The 23,180-nt window shown below is 38.2% G+C and overlaps 1 protein-coding gene across 1 annotated transcript in view; it reads right to left on the reverse strand.

Annotated features, from left to right (window-relative positions):
• Nucleotides 1-23,180, reverse strand: part of RYK (receptor like tyrosine kinase) — a gene marked incomplete at its 5' end in the record, with an annotated part of 66,866 nt that overhangs the window by 15,360 nt on the left and 28,326 nt on the right. The window contains 4 exons of the mRNA XM_085311939.1: nucleotides 2,955-3,024; nucleotides 15,482-15,568; nucleotides 18,695-18,820; nucleotides 21,188-21,288. Coding sequence (XP_085168065.1) covers nucleotides 2,955-3,024; nucleotides 15,482-15,568; nucleotides 18,695-18,820; nucleotides 21,188-21,288 — 384 coding nt within the window. The remainder of the gene's footprint in view (nucleotides 1-2,954; nucleotides 3,025-15,481; nucleotides 15,569-18,694; nucleotides 18,821-21,187; nucleotides 21,289-23,180) is intronic.

Consider the following 23,180-nt stretch of genomic DNA (forward strand, 5'->3'; position numbering starts at 1 on the left):
ATTTACATGAACTTCTACCAAACTACAAATAGTTTCAAATTTCTCCCAAAATATTTTATTTAAAGAAACTATCTTCTTTCAAAAGCATATTAGCAAGTTTTCAGTGAGTTCCAGTGATTTTAAAACAGAACGCTAAGATTCCACGTTCTCATAAAAGAACAATCCTATCTTTTCGACAAGGTCTTAAGTACAATAATTCTTAGAAGAAACAACTTCTACATCCTGTGTAGAACTCGTTACTTCTCTTTGAGCTATCATCTCCTTCACATTATCAGTAAAAAGAAGATTAATTACCAGCCCAGGGACTTGAAGAGCAGCATAGGTTTCTTCCTACCTACATCCTTGACAATAATTAAAATCTTTAAGGTCATTTTCAACTCTTAGTTCAAGCTGCAAAAATGCCTTTAACTCAAGCAGTTTGAGATGCTGATTTAAAAACTTAAAGGCATCACCCTCAAAATCACGCCAAGTAACTCTTCAGGAATAAATGCCATCAGAGATGTTATGATACCATACAAAGACAGTCCATCTGTGCAGAATCCTAGAAAGCTTTTCCTTGTTTTTGTATAGGGCAGTATCTACTCATAGCACTCTTCTGTGCAATGCAAGACAGACTGGCGAATTGGGTAAATGGATAGTCAGCCTGCTATATACTTACACTGCATCTCATCAGTATGCATCCATTACATTTCACAACTAGCTGGCACCAAACCCAATGTAAGCTAACAACGCGCCAGTAGTACCTTATTCTTTTCTTGTGTTTACTCTTAATTCTCAGTTATTATAGAATATCTACCCATAAGGCCCAGTTGGAATTGAGTCTTGCAAGGGATGTCAAGGACAATAGGAAGGGCTTCTTCAAATACATCAGCAGCAAAAGGAGGACTATGGAAAATGTGGGCCCTGCTACTGAACGGGGCAGGGGCCCTGGAGACAAGGGACATAGAGAAGGCAGAATTACTGAATGCCTTTTTTGCTTCAGGCTTCACTGATAAGGGCAGCCCTCAAGAATCCCAGAGCCTGGAGACGAGGGAGAAAGTCCAGAGAAGGGAAGATTTCCATTGGTTGAGGAGCATAGGATTAGAGATCTTCTGGGCAAGCCTGACATCCACAAATCCATGGGCCCCGATGGGATGCACCCATGGGTCCTGAGGGAGCTAGCAGATGTTGTTGCTAGGCTGCTCTCCATCATCTTTGAAAGGTCCTGGAGAACTGGAGAGGTGCCTGAGGACTGGAAGAAAGCCAGCGTCACTCCAGTCTTCCAAAAGGGCAAGAAGGTTGACTCAGGCAACTCTAGGCCGGACAGCCTCACCTCCGTCCCTGCAAACGTGATGGAACAGCTCATCCTGGATGTCATCTCCAGACATATGGAGGAAAAGAAGGTGATCAGGAGTAGTCAGCATGGGTTCACCAAGGGGAAAGCCTGCTTAACCAATCCGATAGCCTTCTCTGATGGAACGACTGGCTGCGTAGAAGAGGGGAGAGCAGTGGACATTGGGCAGCTTGGCTTCGGCAAGGCTTTTGACACTCTTTCCCCCAACTTCCTCCTAGATAAGCTCAGGAAGTGTGGGTTAGACGAGTGGACAGTGAGGTGGATTGAGACCTGGCTGAAAGGCAGAGCTCCAAGGGTTGTCATCAGTAACACAGGGTCTAGTTGGAGGCCTGTGGCTAGTGGCGTCCCCCAGGGCTCCGTACTGCGTCCCATCCTGTTCAACTTCTTCATCAATGACCTGGACAAAGGGACAGAGTGCCTCCTCAGCAAGTTTGCTGATGATACCAAGCTGGGAGGAGTGGCTGACACACCTGAGGGCTGTGCTGCCATTCAGAGAGACCTGGAGAGCTGGGCAGAGAGGAGTCTCCTGAGGTTCCACAAGGGCAAGTGCAGAGTCCTGCACAGATAGGGAGAAATAACCCCAGGCACCAGTACAAGCTGGGGGCTGACCTGCTGAAGAGCAGCTCTGCGGAGAAAGACCTGGGAATGCTGGTGGATGACAAACTGACTATGAGCCAGCAGTGTGCCCTTGTGGCCAGGAAGGCCGATGGTCTCCTGGGCTGCATTTGGAAGAGCGTTGCCAGCAGGTCGAGGGAGGTGATCCTGCCCCTCTGCTCAGCCCTACTGAGGCCTCATCTCGAGTACTGTGTCCTGTTCTGGGCTCCCCAGGATGAGAGAGACATGGAGCTACTGGAGAGAGTCCAGCGTAGGGCTACAAAGATGATCAGAGGACAGGAGCAACGGCCCTATGAGGAACAGCTGCGAGAGCTAGGCCTGTTTAGCCTTGAGAAGACTGAGGGGGGATCTTACCAATGTCTATAAGTACTTAAAGGGAGGGTCAAGGGAATGGGGACAAACTCTTTTCAATTGCTCTGTGTGACAGGACAAGAAGCAACGGGCAAAAACTGAACCACAGGAAGTTCCGCCTGAACATGAGGGTGAACTTCTTCACTGTGAGAGTGACAGAGCACAGGAAGAGGTTGCCCAGAGAGGCTGTGGAATCTCCTTCTGTGGAGATATTCAAGGCCTGCCTGGATGCAACCGTGTCTAATATGCTCTAGATGATCTCCAGAAGTCCCTTCCAACCTTACTGATTCTATGATTCTATGATTCTACTGCTCACTGCTAGCCTGAAAGACCAAACCAGACTTTCCCCATTTCTCCACATACTGATACCTGTCAATTTTACTAATTGTGCAGCACTTAAAAAAAAGAAAAAAAAGAAGAAAAAAAGTACTCTTGCAAAAGGAAGCGTATCTAGGATTTTTACAGTGTATTTTACAGTGTCAAGAAAAGGGCATTTAAAAAATTCAGTTATTTATGGCTTATGATTAAAAAAACTTAATCGTGTAATTTTTTTCTGAATTCTGAAAGATCATTTTCCCCTTTCTAGAAGCTTTAAATACAAGCATTTGCAGCTCACAAAGATACAGTTTTTCATATACCACTGCTTATTGCTTACCTGTGATGAAGTCCTCTGAGTTTACAGCTTTCAGTCAGCATCATTGTCACCTGTACCTCTGAGGCTTGATCTAATAAAAAAAATTAAAGAAACTGTAGATTTAACTCTGGAAACAAATCAACATATTAATTTAAATTTGGTCCAATTTGGTTTAGGTCATTCGAGCACAAACAGAACTTGTTTGCCTGCTTTTCTAAAATGAATTTAAAAAATCCAGATGGGTAAGCCAAGCTACGAGGCATATTTCTGTTTAAACACATGGGGCAAAAGTAAAGGAAAGAAAACAAACCAAACAAAAATATGCTCTCCAGGTACTGACAGACTGTACTACTGATGCTTCCTGACTGCTTCTGGGCTGCTCATGAACTGCCTGCACTAGATAGTGTGGGTCACATCCTGCACACAAGCTTGGTGCTCCTGGAAGAAGAAAACATGCCACACATTTCCCCAAACCATAGACAGAAGTGCAGAGAACACACCAATTAGCTGATGAATCACAACTACAGGCTTCTGTAGTTTACTTCCATGTTAATGGAGACCATTTATTTCTAGATTCATTCACTTACTATTGTCTACTTGAAATACTTGATTTTTGGTAACCTTAAATACGTTTGTGGTTTTCCTCCTTACCTTTCAAAAAAACAACAAAAAACCACCCAAAAAACGAACACTCCTCTGGCTACGGTAAAGTGTTCTGAAAGTTGTTTTATCATTGTTTTTGGTGTCCCATTGCTCATGTACCTTTGTCAGTGTCTATCTATAACAGCTTAAACTGATATTAATCTGTACTGTCACAGTCCCACCCTCTTCCTACCTGGGAGAACGCTTCTGTCCCTCCTTCATGCTAGAACTAGTGCTCATGTGTCTAGGCAAGAAGCTGGTACAGGAAAGAGAGCCCATATAAACCGACAGCTTTTCCTTGCTGCATTAGGATGAATTTACATATTACATAAACCAACATTTTACTGGCCAAGAAGGGAGAGTGGGGAGAAGAGAAGAAAGAGGAAAGAGAGAACTTATCTGCTCTTTTCCTTTCTTGGTGGTCTTGTCCTCTCTTTGTTTTATCAGCTCCAGCAACTCACTGGACCCTTTCCTAATTCAACTCTCATCCCACCAAAAAAAAAAAAAAAAAAAAAAAAAAAAAAAAAAAAGAAAAAGAAATCCACCATTTTGCTGATTTAAAATGGTGAGTGTAGTTAGTGCAGATATGCACAAGGTAGATAAAAAGTTTGAGGCCTCCAGCCTCCAGGGAGAGGATAGCATGACCTCTCCCTCATGGCAATAATAAGCTATCAGATCGTTCCTGACTATAGTACACAAATTCACTTCCTTTAGCTTTCCAGGTTAGTCAACACATTGAAGTAGAAGCACTTTCAGGCACAACACAGCTCCCGTCTAAGAAGGGTTCATTAAGAGAGAAAATACATAACTCAAGGACCTATGAGCCAGGAAACATCAGCTGGATTAAGATTTCTCTAAATCAGCAAAAGGAATGATACACCAAAGCAAAAAAGTTACTCTGCTTCAGAGGCTATTTTATCATCTCTGCTCAGAAGGAAATAAAAAGGAGGCATGCCTGCCCAAAAGCATAGAGCTGCAATGGAAAGCAGGAGATAGGAAAAATGATATTGTAATAAGATACACCTTTTCATCTCAGACTATGATAAAGGAAGGAAAGACATTACTAGGTCTAAGTTTTAAAGTTGATCCGTTTGGTTATATCAACTAGCTTATACTTGCTTATATACTCTTTGGTCTTATGCTTACTTAACTGGTTTGCTTTCAATTCTAAGACTCATCTTGCAATAATCTAAAGCTCTGAATCAAAGAATAATTAAAACAGGCTAAAAATCCACATAACAAGTTACTCTGATTCAGAAAACAAAACTACCCATCTTCTCATGGTAAATATTGGTACAGACAGTACAGTCTTCTGTCCATGTTTTTCCTCTCCATCACAGAGTTTGTTTTTCAGTAGGCTATTACTTTTAACTGTTTTCTTTTAGTTCAGAGAGTATGTTTTACTGGCTGACCACCCAAAGGATGATTGACTCCTATTGAAGTATATATGAAAATCTAAATCTTATCTCGTAAAACAGTCCCAGCATCTGTACTGTGTTTTCCTATCAGTATTATTTCCTTGTTTTCTGCATGGAAAAAAAAACCCTTAAAACACACCAACAAATTCAACACATTCAGAACAAAACAATAGCAGTGCAAGGCTGGTCCTCCTCTAACTTACACCAAAGCCAATTTAGAACCACCACACAGCCCAGTTACTAGTTTTGTACTAGATAAAATTCAAAATAGAATATAAATCACCACTTAAATTTGAGTGATTCTAGTCAAAAGGAAAAATAAATTCCCCAAATCATGTTATTGCAACAGCCCCCATTGCAATTAAGATTTCATTTTATAGCTATTTTCTTTAGTTACATGGCAAAGATAGGAGAGTGCATTAAACTCTAAAAATCAAATTTAAGAGAGAGAGACTTCTGAGCATCCAGCAGACAGGACTGCAGAGATCATGACAAAGGTGATTTTGGTAACAAAATATTTCACTGTAGGCTGTATTAACATGTGAGCAACCTGACTATCTTGCACTGAAAATCCACATGAGCATTCTGCAAGTTCCACCGCACTTCTGGCTTTTGACAACACAAATATACAGTCCTAGAACAGAGCAAGTGACAGTCCTGACCCAGCAATTCTAGTCTGTTAAGACTAGATTTATAAAGATATACAAAGGTGAATCCTATAGATACTAGTTTCCTGCCTGGGCCAAAACGCAATTCTGCACTTAAACCGTTTATCAACTCTCTAAGCATTACATGTAAACTACACACTCATACTAGTATTTTATTTATAAAATTCTTTGTGTAACCACACAGAATTAGACCTGTGGAAGGAGCTAGTCAAACACAAAAGAAAGGCTATAGACTTTTGAGGTGATCTGATGTGAGCATAGCCATATATGGTTACTGAACCAGTATGTCAGGGCAAAGGGGGAGAAATAACCTCCCACAGGGCAAAAAATTCTTAAATTAGAATAGTAACGTAAAGCCATAGCACAAGAGATGACAGTCTCCCACATATTAGATTTATGCATGAGGAAGCATTCCCAAATCAAACATGCCAGGGCAAAGCAACGAGGCTTACTGTACAACTTCTTCAAAGCCTAGGAAGCCTCTAACTTACTTTTGAGATAATAATGTTGTTTGCTAATTAAAAATGTCAGTATTCAACATGCTATTAAGTTACAGCACCATGATCATGAGCTAAGGCACAGACATGTTAGCACTTTTTGGCCCTGAAAAAGCACGATCTATTTACACAAGGCCATACATCAACAGCTGGGTAACTGAATAGCAGAGATTAGAGAAGACATCAAGATTTAAGACCACGATTTAAGAGCCAATAGCAATTCTGAAAGACTAATTAGGACCAGAAATGCCTCAGCTTTCAGAAAGTTCTGAAAACCAAAACTATATTCTAATAGAGGCAGATGCAGACATATTCCAGAACTAACTAGATGCTTCTAAGGCAATGGTTTCATGCTTTCTGTGTCAAGGGCTTGATGATAAAAGGCAACCCTATAGGATTCAGCAACAATAAGCTAGGATTTCTAGAAGCTTTGATATGGTTGCAACCATCTCATGAAATTTTATTTGTATATAGCCTCAGGCAGTGGGACTCTTGGCACTACCATCTTTGTAAGAGAGGCTAATCTCACAATATTGCCGCACAACTCTGATGAGCTGTTATATGCGCTGAGACATTTTCCTGGTGAAGCATTCACTGGGACAAAGAACACTTATTTGTTATTTTATATACTTCTAGAAGTCTATATGCAAAACTGCATTTTAAATCTTCATTTATCATTATTCATCAACCACATTAATCATCGTGACACATGAAACTGCCAAGAGGAGTTTTCCAATGGTAACACTGCAGCAGTTTGCTTCCTGAGAGACTGAACTCTAACAATTACAGAACATCATACTCTACATTCACTACATGGTAGTATAACAAGAAGAGTCACTGTTCCTCTACACCTCAAATGACCTATCAGAGATGAAAAGCAGCAATTTCCTGCATATTGCAGTAGGTTACCTGATTAACTGGATGGCTTTCAATACCAACACTTTAGGTCAAATCTCAAAACATCAAAACACAGCATCACAACCAAACTTTCAGACTGTAGCACAGTCACTGAAATAAATTACTTTGGATAAAAAAAGCAGTATATTACTATAAACAAGACTGTCACACGTTTCAAAATTCAAATAAGCCATTCCAGAGCCTCCTATGGGCTACACACAGCAATTCCTTTTAAGAATTGCTTAATTCTTAAATTAAGTATTTAGTATCTCTGCAAACACTATAGCTAGGAAATCTCAAGGCTTTCTATGAACAAGCCTCGTAACAGCAATATTTAAAAAGATGTTTTACCTGAACCTGTTCTCACTTTTTGGACAATTTGTAACATCTTGTTCTCACATGAGCTACTTCTTGTCTCATAATGCAATCCTGTGCTGCAAATTTCCAACATCAAAACACTTACACAATCCATTTTCTATGCAACAGCCTGTTTCCACAAGGCTTGTGCTACTTTCATCTTTGACATTTGTGGGTTTGCCCCACTGTGACAAAGTCCACAAGCTCAAGTTATAAGAGGGAGAACAGCACATGGGCACACACAATGATCACAGATTGTGTTTCCATATGAAACACAGCTAGGCTATTTAAAACCTGACAGTAGCACTAGAATTATGCTAAATAATATAAACACTCCCAGCATCAGCACACTCTGTGATTGCTGCCACTTCTGCAGAGCAATACATTACCTGTTACAAAATAGAAGTCAATCCCAGTGCAAAGAGAATACATGCCTGAATACTGCTTTAACACTTTTATGCAAGTCTTTAGTTTTGGAAGAAGTTCAAGACTCAAAAACCATCTTGAATTCACGTCTCAAACATTACGTTTCTAATGTTGTTAGTAGACATTTTTAAAACTTTCCTTCAATAGAAGGATTAACAGCTTCAGGAAGTTATTATAAGCTATGAATTAAATCAAAATGAACAAACACAGTCATGAGCTGATCTGCTTTTTCCCCAGTACAAGAGAGACATGGAGTTACTGGAGAGAGTGCAGCGTAGGGCTACAAAGACGATCAGAGGGCTGGAGCATCTGCCCTATGAAGAAAGGCTTCGAGAGCTGAGCCTGTTTAGCCTGGGGAAGGGAAAACTGAGGGGGGTTCTTATCAATGTGTGCAAGTACCTGAAGGGAGGGTGTCAAGGAGACAGGGACAACCTCTTTTCAGTTGCCCTGTGTGACAGGACAAGAGGCAACGGGCAGAAACTGAACCACAGGAAGTTCCGCCTGAACGTGAGGGAGAACTTCTTCATTGTGAGAGTGATGGAGCACTGCAAGAGGTTGCCCAGAGAGGTTGTGGAGTCTCCTTCTCTGGAGATATTCAAGGCCCGCCTGGATGTAACCCTGTCTACCATGCTGTAGGTGACCCTGCTGAGCAGGGAGGTTGGACTAGATGATCTCCAGAGGTCCCTTCCAACCTTCCTGATTCTATGATTCTATGAAGTGGAAGAAAGTACATACACAGAGTATTTACACTTTAAAGCTTTGAGAGATTATAGCAGTTAGACAGTGACAAGTGACTGTGGAAGCCACCAGCGCACTAGACCACTTTCAGCCTACCAGTGAAGTAAAGACAAGACTATTCTTCGAGGGCTATTGCATGTGCAAGTCTAGATACCTGCAGAAACATTCACATAACAGCTATACTTTCAAGTGTTAATGCCCATCCAATTTACAAAGCAACAGTGCATCCTACAGAATTCAAATATATCTATATGTTAAGATATACATATGCATATGACAAAGTAACCAGGTTACAGGATAAATCATCATGTTTACTCTTGTTAAAATCTCAATAGAACAAGATTTCTGCTCCAATCTTAAAGTCAAGGCTATTTTTAACATAAATATTGGTTTACATATTGCAACTACACAATCAAAGTTATCTTCTAAAGCATGGCAATTCAGAGTTTCAAAAGGTAAAGACTAATTTTTTCCTCTATAAAGACTGCTGTTGATCTCTCTAGATTGAATCTGATACTTTCTGGAACTGATTCAACATAAACACTGACAAAATAAAATATGTTGTTCTGTTTTCATTGCCCTGTAAACATACATACAAAACCAAGCCTTAGAAAACAGCAGAGGAGGAAATACGATTTGGGGACAGTGTCATATCCCTATATAATAACAACACTAGAATCCAAGCAGAAGAGAAAAATAGCCACAGTCCAAAGGTTCTCTGCTCAGTAATTAATTCAACTTAAAGTTGAAAGTAAAAATAAATGCAAAGCGAAACTGAGGAAGAAAGGCATAACTGATTTAATTTCACAATGTCTATCAACTGCCTGATAAGGGTAACTGTTAATAAAACCGAAATACAAGTAGTGGTCTTAAATGAAAATGTTCTTGAGATGAAACAGTAAAACATTTTCCTTCAAAAGCATATGGAATACCAAGTCTTACTATTAAGAAGTGCAAGTACCACGAGTGCAGCTACTCGAATGTTTTTCTAAACAATGTACTATTTAAAGTCTCTATTAGTGCATCATGGTTGTATGACAAATATAGTGTACTTTTAAATTGATTTTTCAAAAATTTGCTCTTTTCCCCTAATTCTTTAAATTCTGGAATCCTTCTACAAAGAAACTTAATAAAATTTAAATCGGACTAGAAGAAGCATTTCTTACTTGAAGCTTTTATTGTGAATTTTCTTCAAGAGAAACCGAATCTTGTACTCAAAATTTTGGGAGGTTAAACACTTTTTAATTTACTTCTAGAGCGCATTGGTATGAACATTTAAAGCATATAAGGCATGAACTTAAAAATATCTTACTTAGGGCAGTGCTTTTAACAACAGACTGCAATGGTTACAAACTCAATGCAGTTTAAAAAAGGTATGTTGGAAAAGGCTGTGTATACTGAGGTTCCATGATACTGTATCCCTAATACAAACAAGAAATCCTTCAAACTTGTTAACACAAGATTTTTTACTTGCACTTAACTCATTCTTCTCTGCTTTTTGCTTTCCTCTACTTTGCATGGTCTAGAGTTCTCTGGATCTTCTCTCCTACACATCCTACATGTACTCAAAACTACCTAAAGAGTCACCAATTTACCTTCAACTATATCATAAATAATACAGAACAGACATCACAAGAATGAAGGCAGTTAAAGGTCTGTAAGCTGTGCTTACAGTGTATCTGCCCCAGACAACTGAAATAAGTACATCACTCTTCCCTTAAAGGAAGATTCCTGCTAGTTCTGATGTTTCTGGCTGATCCTTCAGGTCTTCAAGAACAATGATCAGAACTAGAATGGCTGCCATTTTCAGATAACTGGCTAAATATACACTGTCTTGATGACTACACAGGACATCTTCTAGTGCAGAATATCCACTGCAGTGACTCAAAATGAGTTCGCTATTGAAAAGAAACATTGCCAGAAACAGGGCAATGAAGAATCTCTTTGAGAGTTCATATCTGCAGGGTTCCCTCAGATCTACAACACAGTGCAAACTTGCACTGCAGCCCTGTTTTGACTGATACTAGAAGTCTTGTATACTACATATATTCTGAAGTCAACTGCAGTCCGGAGCGGTATCAGGTAAATTCAGAGTAAGGTCCTTCTGCACGCCTTCTACTACAATATCACGATCGAGGCTGCATATGTGGGTGTACTTTGAACGTTACTCTTAACTAGATTCACAACGAATAAATAAAGCACAACTTTGGAGATCACCAAGGTTGCTGAAAAGGAGTGTTTTAGTCTCCTATGACGAAATTTACAAAACCTAAGGATTTTTCAGAGTTAGTAAAATGAGGAAATCTCAAGAGTTAACCTTTATTCATGCTATGACTTTGTTTCCAGTGTTTTTCCATGGGTGAATTGTTTTCAAACACTCTTGCACACAAGAAAAAATATTTTAAGTGGTTAGAAAATGAAATGGAAGCAGTTAGATTATCTTGAATAGCACTATTGGCTGTTTTTAATAAAAATGTACCTTGGCCAGTATGCACTACATGAGTCAAGGCTCTCTAAAATTAAAATTCACTGTGTATGTTCCTGGAATATTACAATTCCATTTGTTCTGCAAATAATTTTCTCCTTTGCAGGAAAAACACCATTAAACAATATGTTCCTGTAAATCAAAATAGAAAACTGTGTGTTCTTCCTTTTCGCTGGTAACAAAGTCTAAAGATTAAAAAAAGAAAAAAGTTCACGCAGCCTATAAAGGTAGAAGATATCAGTCAATCACTCGCAAGAGATGCAATTTTATCTCTGAGAACATGGCAACTGAGACACTTTGCAATGTTTAGAATGGTTGGAAGCTTCCTATCAGAAAAGGAAAAAAAAAATCAAGCATTACAACTACACAAAACAATCCTGCCGCAGAGCAAAAAGCACAATGAACAAGCCAAGTGCCAGCTAATTCTCTCATCTTTCTCACAAACAACCTATTAAGGTTGAGATGATCTACAGATTCCAATATTCCAAGAAAGGTAGTTTCCAAATATGGTATGAATATGTGTTCTCATTCTTACTGGTAGAGGGACACAGATCTTTAACATTAATCTTCATGAATGTCTACTTAAAAAAGAATGAAGAGAAATTATCCATACAGATGTCTGAACACGAAAAAGGTTAAAATTTTCTTGATTATTACTAGCATATTATTACCCAGTGAAACTGTTACCTGGAGCTAGGAAAGAACAACTTGATTACCAACACGAAGAATCTAGAGAAGGTAGGAACAAGCGACATTTTTTGCCCAGGGTATATGATCTTTGTACTTAGAAGACTACTAGAGTCTCCAGAAAGCTACCTCTAATTTTGCCAATTTATACTCTGTATTTGTTTATTTGTTTCAAACTTTCCTGGTTTAGATACCAGTCACAGAACATTTCACATATTGAAGATTCAGGCATTCCGATGCATTCTCTCAGATCTTAGATGATATAGCACACAAAAAAAGACATTTGTAATGACAAATTAAGATACTTAGTGAACATAAACTTAGGAAGTTTTGTCACCATCCTGTTGCAAATTATCTTTGGAGTACACTACTGCTACACGAAAAAAGAAATCACCTCTTGCAGTCTAAGGTACTGTAGTGAACTTTTGACAATCAGGAATGGATCCCACTCTCAGATTGTATTTTCATAAAAAATGATGTCAAGACTGAGAGAAGTGTTTCCATCTTTGCAGCCATATGAGCTTACAAATTGTGTAACAAATAGCCACTTCATCAGTGGAAAAATAATCCAATGGCCTACTGAATAGTTCTGATGAAATACTCTAGAAGAGTCCAGTTCTCAGAGACAAATTTGTGATGTACAAGAAACTATTCCAATAATCCTGAAGAAGCAAGCTGAAATCTATTTGTCTCTTGCACTGATGTTGCTTCATGAAGATCAAACTGGGCCTCTGAAAGTCTGACTTACTCAGTCAATCCCAACTTGAGAAAGTTGGGAAATGCAACACATTCCTGGAAACTACTTCGGACACCTCTGTGATTGGCCTCTTCCACTTAGGTCTCTTTCAATGTAAAGTTGGACAAGTCCAGACTTTCTCAGTTTTCATATATTACCTATTCCCTTAGCAACAGATCACTTCAGAAGGAAAAACAAGTACTAAGTTCAGAAAAAACAAAGCTTCTTGATTTCAGTTAGTACTCTTCTGGTCTATAGTAATGCTTAACACCTCACCAGAATGCTGGAAAACGTCAGGAAACAAGGAAGTGGGAAAGGCAGTCATGGGTATTGCTAACATCAATCTAGTATCTTTACTTTTTGACCCTGCTGGCAGAAGAATCCTAACCCCAGGGAGGGATGGCAAAGATAGGAAAAGCAGGCCAACTGACAAAGCTGCAAACACATTTCCTCTGAGTGGCAAACGCTCACAGACGTAATTATCATCGGATAAGCATATCAGCCACAGCATTCATTTTCTCTTGGATGTGAAATGAATAAACTGACAGCACATTCTTCTCTGTCCAAATCATTAGGAAGTAACCCACCTTGAAAGGTTACAGATCTTGTAATACATTAACAACTAAGAAAGAAACACAAAAAAGAAGAGGTTCATTATGATAAGCACATAACGACAGTGCAGACACAGTAGTGGAACTTGGAAATCCTATTAATCTGCTGTGATATTCACAGCATTACCTGTCCTTAAAGCTTTACCTGTCCTAAAAGCTTTTCCTTCTTTGACACATTCCTTAGTACATCAGAGATTTTCTCCCAAAAGCCAATATAAAGGCACTGCCTATGGCTCAAGAGAATACTTCAAGTCTTATGTATACTACTTGTTGCAGGCCAGTATCTTTGACTTGTCCAGCAGATGATTACTTAATTTACTAGCTTTAACAAGCTGCACAATGCAAAAGCAAGTGGTGACGGAAGGCAGCTAAACCGTGTTTTTGCAAATGTCTTATCAACTAATCCAATACTACACAGAGTTAACTGTGCTGTATAGATCTCAAACCATCCCAGCACACAACTTTGTTGCTCATGAAAGTGGAAGCTTTTGTGTCTCTAATTCAGGGAGGAGGAACGAAATGAGACAGAAAATGTCATCCTGGGTTATGGTGAACAATGCCCCGAATTAGAGGACTTTGTCCGTGGTGTGAGCACCACGCTTATGTGATATGGAACAAGTCTTTTAAAAATCATATCAAATAAAAGGTGACAGTTGGAACCATTTGGCAGGGATAGAAAAAAGCAGAACTCAGAAAAAGTGCATGGGGTACTGGAAAGAAGTATAATTTTTTGATTAAGGATGCTCTTTCACTTCTTGAAAAATTCAGTACAAGAAAGTTTGTGCCTTGATTAAAAAGAAAAAAAAAAAACACACTCCCTCCTCCCATTAGTTTTGTTATGCCGAACATTTTCAGTAGTCATAATTCTGGCTACCATCATCAGGCTAAATGGTAGCCTCCAAGATCCTCAAAACGGCAGTGCATGTGTTTTTCAGAAGTCTTCCTCAGATTCAACAGCGAAGGAAAACAATAAAGAACGGAAGTATGATCATTTCAGAGGCTCTCCTCAAGAAGTCATCATGACAGAATATTGTCATGTGATACTAAGAGCAACTGGCAGTCTGAATCTAGGGTACCAGGCAAGGAGCAGAAATGACAGCATCAGACCTTCACTTCTCTGCTCAGCCCTCTATGAATCTCATTAGCAGAAATAAAAGAAGTTGTCCCAGAACACAAGTCAAGTGCTGCCAGATGCTGAGACAGAACTACCCAAAGGTTAACCTCAACCTGGTCTCACCTGAGAGCTGCTCCTGCACTCACTGCTGCCCACAGAGCAGCACTTCACTTACTACCCTGCTTCTTGTTAAACAAGAAAGAGGGCTAGTTTCACACAACTTTGTGTATCTGTATGCATATGTAGGTACATATGCCTATGTTGATGACTCACAACTGGTACCTGGCTCAAAACACAGACAACTTGGATTGTCTCAAGTTCAGGGTATCTTGTCAGCACATCAGGCAGAGCATCTGGTACCGACCTGTCTCCATTGCCAGAGCACAGCATCCTGCCAAGCCTATTTCAAGAACAAGGGTACGGCTAAGGAACGTGACAGCATCTATCTCCAGCTGCCACTTCAGATTACTCTCGTGACAGCTTCAAGAAGTAGGGACTCCTTTCATAGCTACTGTTATTCTAAATCAGGTTATTAAAAAATATTCTTTTACTTGAAGTGAATATGAAGGTTTTTTCAGTGACTTTCTCATTATATGTTTTCTTATTAAGTGCATACATCTGATTGCTTGAAACCATACCAATGGTTAGTGCAGAGGATGGATTCTGGATACAGTCTGTAGGATGCATGTAATAGTTTTTGTCTGCACTTACCTTATTCCTTATTTCTTAACATCTACCTATTATGATTTAAATCACTCAGAATATATATTTTTGAAAAAAAAAAGTATGTTAAAATTTGTATAAATTCAGTTTAGAAGATAATTCATTTAAATGATTGCAGAAGCTAAAGTTCTTTTAAATATATACATATATACATATATATACATATATATACATATATATATATATATATATATATATATATAGCCATGCCTATTTATAAAAGATGCTGCAAAGCCTTCCAGGAGCAACTTTTCAGCAATTTGTGTGAAAAAGGCTGTCAATGGCTAGAACAGTGCCATGTCAGAAAAACCAAAAACCATAATTTTACTTAGAAGACTTGATAGGTGAAAGTATTCAAGATGCAGTAGTGGAAGGCAATGCTGGAGACTATGCAGGTTTTTCTTTGCTTTTTAAGCAGAAAACATTTGGGTTTTTTTGGTTGTTGGGGGGTTGGGGAAGTTTAAAGGCAGATTTCTCAGCATGCACCACAGCACAAACCATTGAAGGCAAATAATAATAATAAAAAAATCCTCCTTTATGTAATCATACCTTTAACAGTTTTGACAAAAACTTGTTTCTCTTTACTGGGATCTTTTTCCTCTATTAGAATTCCATGGAAAATGCGCCCAAACGTGCCTACAATGAGAATATAAAACTACTTAGTATTATGTAGTGATAATACATTGATAAAGTTAATAGACACATTGATAAAGTTAATAGACACATTGATAAAGTTAATAGACTTTAGTATGTATTAATAAGAATGCATTTTAGGGTAATATTCTCTTGGCTAAAGCAGAAAGTCGGAAATAAAGATAAAACGTGAAGACCTAAATACCCTATTAAATCAGCAAGAAAAAAACCCAATCACTTCTCCAGCAGAAAGTGAATTCAGAACTTTATGTAGTATATGCACAAGGTTTAGGTGACTTGCTTCAGTAAAAAAAGAAAAGACAGAAAAAAAGCACAATCAACAGGCAAAGTGAATCAACAACAGCAACAGAATCCAGTTAAATATCAATACTGATGACAGTTCACAGCCCTCATCTATTGCCTGCACATTCCCTTCAATGGTCTTCCTTTTCTCATAGAGTCAATTTGGAATTCCCCAACCAAAACATTTTTCACCAAGAGATGAAAATTTTTTGGAAATGTTCACAGGAAAATACTGGATTCAGGAAACATCTCTCTTCACGAAACATTTGAATAATAAAAACCATTCCACCTTAGCTGAAAGTTTGTTCAGTCTGCTTTCAAAAATTTTCATACACATATGTTAAACAAATTTATTGCTAGAAGAAAAGCAATACTGAATATCTTCAATGAAAACAGCACTATAACACACACACAGAATTAACTTTTTATAGAACTGAGGATGGCAATTACTTTGCGTCATCTTTCTAGTAAAGTAGAAAATGACCAATGTGTGTCACCTTTGTGCAGTCTATTATTATGTTATATCCCTTTCTCTTTTCCACTGATTCGCCTCATCTAATTAGGTTGAACGATCTTTTATGGTGATTGTCTTAGTCTGGCTGTATATCTTCCAGCATAAAGCGTGGTTGTTCTTCAGTTCCTAAACACTCAGAGTCAACACGATGTTTCTATCATCTAGCAGTGAATTGTAAGTAAAGTCTTTGAGATAGAGATCTTGGAATTCTCATCTTATTAAGTGGCAGCTTAACTAAGGAAACTACAAGCAATCATAATATGCAGTTTTTATTATTTTACTATTAAATAAAAGCTTTCTATCTTAGTCCTTGAAAATACCACAACTAAAGTGCTTTAAATACACATTTATAACATTAGATGATTTGGAAAACACAATACAAGGAAAATAGCTTGATACTGTGTCATGTTTCATTACAAGACATTACCTATTTGTTTTTAAATGCTGGAATTAGAATGGAGGAAGCATAAAAAGCAATTACGACTACAAAATAATTTTCATGTAATGCATTATCTAAATATCTTAAGTATCGTACGATTGAAACAGCGTGCCTGTATGGTCCACGGTTTTATTTTATTTTATTTAATGATACATTGAAAGACAGTTCTGCTAAAATGCAAGTCTATCAGTATGCTAGAATACTTATAGACAGCGTTCTGTGCTTGCCCACTAGACCTCTGCCTTTTCCTCTTGTGGGCTGTTTGTGGATTATGCTATCTGCATTCCAGATTGATGAAGTAGACAAATGTCTCAGGTGTTCAGAAAATGGTAAAAAGTTGACCTAGTGTCAACATCTGTTCCACTTTGACATGTAACAGTTTCATTAGAAACAGCTTTTATTCATTTTTTCCCCTACATGTCTACATTTTGCCTTACATCTAATAAAATATTAATTCAATGCAGATTCAAAATCATGTGCTGCTTAAGTCCAGCAGTACACACAACCATATTCAAAGAGCAGGTGGCTAGGTCTTCCTGTCATCAAGAAGAGAAACAAGTTCATGACACATGACCATAAAGGAAACAGGGCCTGCATTTTCTTCTTCCCTCGCATACTCTCAGTCCGTGAGTTTTGCATTTTCCAATTGAATAAACCATGGCAGAACCACAAACTTAAATAATTATTTAAGGGTTAAAATTGTTGTTAATTTTAATGTTAAATTAATTAAATGTTAAATTGTTGACGATATTTGAAGTTTCCACTGAATCTTTGGCTAAGATTTGCAAGATATCTTCAAATTCTATAGGCAGTACTTGAGAATTCTTGAAAATTTTATTCAAGCATTTGTTATTCACTTCAGCTCTGAAGCACTTTTATTCTTAGATAACAGAGAAACAGTTTTGCTAAAATCTCAAAATCAAACAGGTGATTTTTGATAAGGATTTGACTTCTAGCCCTTTGATTAACTTTTGAAGGTTATAATAGACTCCAAACTGATTTCCCGACAGAAATCTCAAATGCAAGTTGCAGGTCAAGAAAGAAGATACCACTATTAATTGGGTCCAGATTACATTCAATAGCTGTTTACTCCACAGCCAGCAGAATAAGATATCCCTATCACTCTGTGGTATGTGGCCCAAACTGAGGTTATGAATCTTCTTCTAGTAATCAGATAACTCCTAACATTAAGGCTACTGGTAACAGACAGCATGAAGGAACATAAAACATATCCTAACACGTGAAAGAAGTTTTCTGTAGAACCAATATTACAGCTCAATTAGAGATGCCTGCTTAAAGATTTAAAGGCTTACATCAGATAGGGAGTTCTAGCATCCTCCCCGTGGTTTTTCAGGTGAGGAATCAAAGCAATTAGTAATTCTGCCTGCAAAGGATGAGGACTGCTTAATAGCTCAGATCTCCAGCTCTGAAAAGTTTGTCCCCTGAGCTTGATCAGGATTCATCAGCTTAAGAGAGAAACTGCAGTTGTGAAGATTACTGATGAAACAAACACTTAGGTCCATTGTCAAAAGTCAACACTAGCAATAAACAATAGAACTGTCCATGAACCCTTTCAAAATTAGCTTTAAACAAAGAATCAAGTAATCCCTAGGTTTCTCACATCAGAGCTGTTAAATTGCATCTGTTGATTAAATTTCCAAATCAGAAGCTGCTAAACGGACACTGTATGAGTTTAAATGATTGAAGGTCTTTTGTAAACAATGCTAATCATTCATTCCCTCCACTTAGATCTTACGAAGATCAGAATTATCTTCTATGATTAATTTTCACAAAATTTAGTTATAAAAGGTAGCTACACTATGCTGTAAATACATTATGTTGTAGTCAATAAATGCCCAAGTTCTGTAAATACCTTCTTGGAGTACATCCTTTAGAGTTATCCTTTCTCTGGAGATGGCTATGTCCTTCACTTTAGCTTTTGCTTCCAATAGAGTGACACTTCTAAGATCATTCTTCTCTATTCGTAACGTAGGATAACCTGAGGAGCCAGCAGAGCCAAACAAACCAATATAAATACCCTTATTATGAGACTGCAAGCATATTGTTTCCCCTCAGCACCACCTACAGGTGTAAAAACATACAAGCAGTATGTACTTTAAAAGAGCAGGTATAATATTAAACAACACAGAGAAAAACCATATGAATGCAGTAATCTGAAAAAAATTACACAGAGAATTTCATATGAAGTTGTGCAATCAAATCTCATTACTAAAACAAGGCAAATAAAACTCCATTTTACATACTGAAGCTGGTTAACACAACCCTGCAGTTCACTGACATCAAGGAAATAAAGATCATGGTCACTGACTGTCTCAAGACTGTGGAATGAAGAAAATATTTTCCTCACGCACTGTGGGAGGAACATAAAGACCAAAACTATCAGTGCCCTCCTCTGGGCATGAGACACATCCAGAAATATTAATATATTTTTCAGAAAGGCTTGAGTATTTTTGTACTAAGACCACATTATTGGAGGAAAACCTTGGGAATCACTTTGATCATGAATTTTTAAATTTTACTGCAAACAAAGCTGCTATGACCCCAAAAGGCCTAAGAAAGTTCTTTCTGTTTATTTTGTGGTTTTATTTTTACATTCATTTTTACTGTCTCCCGTTTTACCCTGGCTGTAACACAACACCTAAAGGACATTCTGAAACAATACAGATGAACACAGCAATCAAATACACCACTTAAGTACAGCAAACACCAAACTTAGAGTGAGGAGGGTTTAATAATCAATATGAGTTTGCACTGTAGGCAACTTCATTGCAAGTGTTCCTCTCCAATTTTGCAAGAGGATCCTTAATGAGATTCCAGTGGTTATATTCAAATTAATCAAATGGTGTCACTTTGTGGGCAACCTAAAAACTTGAAGTTGACAACGACACCAGCAGCACTCGAATCAGATGCAAGAAACAAGTAGATTGTGATGGGGAACAGTTAAAGAACTAGTTGTATTCCAAGGTCTTCTCCAAACTGTTGAAAGTTCAGTTTGGCACTATCCATTCTTTTGCGAAAGACAGCAATTTGAGATTAACAGAAAGACAGTTCATTCTTCCTGCCTGGCTTTACTAAGAGGTCAGGTTCTCACATTTTTCTCACTTTTTAACATAAACCTCCATCTCTCTTTAGATCTTTTAAAGTGGGTTTTCCAACAGTAACTTAAGCCAATTTAAGTTTAGTGTAATATAGTCCTGCATTCTTCCAAAGCTCAGTCATGTAGACCCATATCCTTCTTGGCACCAATATCAGTGCTTGCATAGCTACGCAACATACCAGCTCAGAGAGCCGAGTCAAGCAGAAACCAATTGCTTTACAAAATAAATCATTTTTTGACTGGTTCAGCTCCCTGAATTGGCTTGCAACCTAGCTGCATTAGTGCTAGCACAATGAAAATGGTGAAATCTTGTGGTTAGTACAACTTCAGACGGTATTACGCAGCCAGAGAACTGCACACTAAGTGCTGCACCAAATCCTCTTACTTAAGTTCAAATCCTGCATGCAAGAAGGTATTTTACCCCATACCCATCAGCTTCCCTACACTCTAACCATTTCCTTCACCAGATTTATACTGCATGGACTATTCTCCTACTATGGAGGACAAAACAATTTGAGCAGTAAACACACTGCAGATTTTAAAAAATAAAACTTTAGTAATTGCAGAATTAACATAAAACATAACTTTCCACTTTATAGTACACCTAGTATCAGCTACTGGGTCAGTCTATTACACAGTATATAAACCATTGCTCCATCATCCTTTCTTTTACTACACTGCTGTTTTTTCTCTAGCTCCCTTATAAAGCCTTTATTCTTTCCACTTTGTTGCTTCGAGCAATGAGGAAATCAAAGGAAAAACATCAGTACTACACACTGATGACCACACTTGTCTTGGTTGTGGCAACTGATCCTAGAGCCATACGGATTCTTCCACTTGCCATTATCACTTCCAACTCTACACCTTCCTTTGGTACTGCATAAGGCAGCTTCTTCCCAGTGTATAACAAAACGGATGCTTCACAGATACCAGTGAAGTCCTTCCGTTAGACTGATTTAGGTACAGGGAGAAAAATCTCGCTGGATAAAACACAGGATTGTACTCATGTACTTGTATATACACTGAGTGCCAGTACATATAGAGGTCTCACTCCTGACTGTGAGATGAATGGAAAAAAAAAATATGCACCACATAACTAACTCAGAACAGGCAAACTGATAAAAGCCAGGAGGTTATTCATGCTCTTCTGTTTTCCTCAATATTAAATCAGTGCAACTTCAACAACCAATACTCCAGGTGTGCCCATGATGTTTTATTTTAAGAGTCTGTAAATAGATTAACACTTACTGGTTACTGGTGTTGCATTGTTTGGTGTGTCAGCTCTCAAGTATTGTGTTGTCTGTGTGGAAGGCTGGGATAAGCCTTGTGAGCTACTGCTGTCACTAATGCTGTTTCAAAACAAAAATGGACATGAACATTGATTGGTTAAATTCAAAAGTTCAAAATCAGCATAAAATTAAACACACTCTCCAAACGAGACTTTGGAAGGATGACATCTTTTGAAAGTCTCTCTCTTACATGGCAAACTGTATATCAGGCAATTTAGAAAGCTTAGCACTTTGTACTTTGAGAGTGAATGACTCCCTTACATTTGTTTCACAGACTTTACTCTGTTTCCAGTATGTTTTCCTAACTTTTTGGGGAAAAAATGGTGCCAAAGCATTTATTCCAAGAGTCTGCCTGTCATATCAAGAACATCAAAACCATAGAAGTCTATGCACTTGCTTTTCAGTACCAACATCCCACTGAGAATCAGCACTGACTTTGAATGAAGTAGCCCGAGTCAAACAAAGTACAGACCCCTCACACATGCTGAATGGCTGCCTGACAGCAGCAAATAGGCACTAGTGATGCTCAGCAAAGAACACAAGAAAAGGGTAATCAAAGGGCCTCCTAAGCTATCAATGAATTTTATTCCATTAATCTGTATAGTTTCTCTTTGCACTTAAGTAAACCTTTGGCACCTATAACACCCTACAAAGCTCGACTATACTTTAGTTCAAAGAGCATCTCCTTTCACTTGATTTGGGCATGTCAGCTGCCAGTTCTGTTTGATGCCCTATAGTTCCTGTGCTGCAACAAACATTAAACAGCTGTTCCCCAATTCGCTGTTGCAAAGGGTTGTTCATCCCACATCACTGTAAGTTCTCTCTTCTACCGACCAAAGTGTTCTACCCTGCCCCCACTGAGCTAGCATTTATATGGAAATGTAACCCCTCTAATATTATATTCCTAATTAGCAAAAGTTAACTCCAAATCATTGTTTTACATGATAAATTACAACTACTTTCTCCCTTGTACTACATACACTGTTCACATATACCGTATTTCATTTGTCATCTTTCTTTCTTGAAAGATCATCCTGCAGTTCTTTGTATTCAATCCTCACTTCCATTACCCTAATATTCTTTCCTTGCTATTCAACTGTATTTTTCAGATCTAAATTAAAAAAAAAAGCTCCATTCTTCTGCATTATATTATAATCACAAATGAATTTGCTAATTCTTTTCTTTAGAACAGAATTGACTAACTTTTGACACAAAAATCAGGCCTACTGATGCATAGGTGACCTGGATCTCTTCTTGGAAATCTTTTTCAAATATTTTACTATCTTCCTGGCCAAGACTTCCAAGTTATTTTTGAGCAAGATCTCAACAGCCACTGTTGGCAATCTAGCTACTCCATCTTAACTTCCTTCAGAGTTTTTGAATGAGTCTCCTCAGGTGCTGGCAACTTATCCCTGCTCACTTTGTTTCTGTCACTGCACCTTCAAGCTAGTTCAATACAATTCATTCTCTAACAAGTTTCCCAGGAAGAAGTACCCTGGCATGGTCATCTCGCAGGTGTGATGAAAACAGATGCAGAACTTGCATTTAGCTTTTCTTCTTTCAAGGCTTTATCTGCCCTGAAAACTCCTTTTGTAATCTGATCATCTACCACCCCTACATATTCGCTGGCTGACCTACTGCTGCAAGTAAGCTTGAAAATAAATAAATAAATAAACAAACAACATTTTAGATGCCTTTTGAAAGTTTGAAAAATAACTTTTTTTGATCTGCCTCCTTCTGCTTTTAGGTTCTGTTTGTTTGTGATCTTTCCTATCTTTCTCACAGGCTCACAACTTCAGCTTTATTAAATGCAAGAAGGCCTCCTTCAAAATCTCCATCATCTTCCTGTTTAGCCATGCCAATTTCCTTTGCCATTTTTTCAAGTGCCCTTGGCAGAAAGCATGTAAGCATTTGCTCTGAACTTGAAGAACAAGGTTCTTAAATAGTCTCTA

Source organism: Rhea americana, unplaced genomic scaffold (assembly GCF_003343005.1).
Source record: "Rhea americana isolate MKP2758 unplaced genomic scaffold, rheAme1 scaffold_352, whole genome shotgun sequence".
NCBI lineage: Eukaryota > Metazoa > Chordata > Aves > Rheiformes > Rheidae > Rhea > Rhea americana.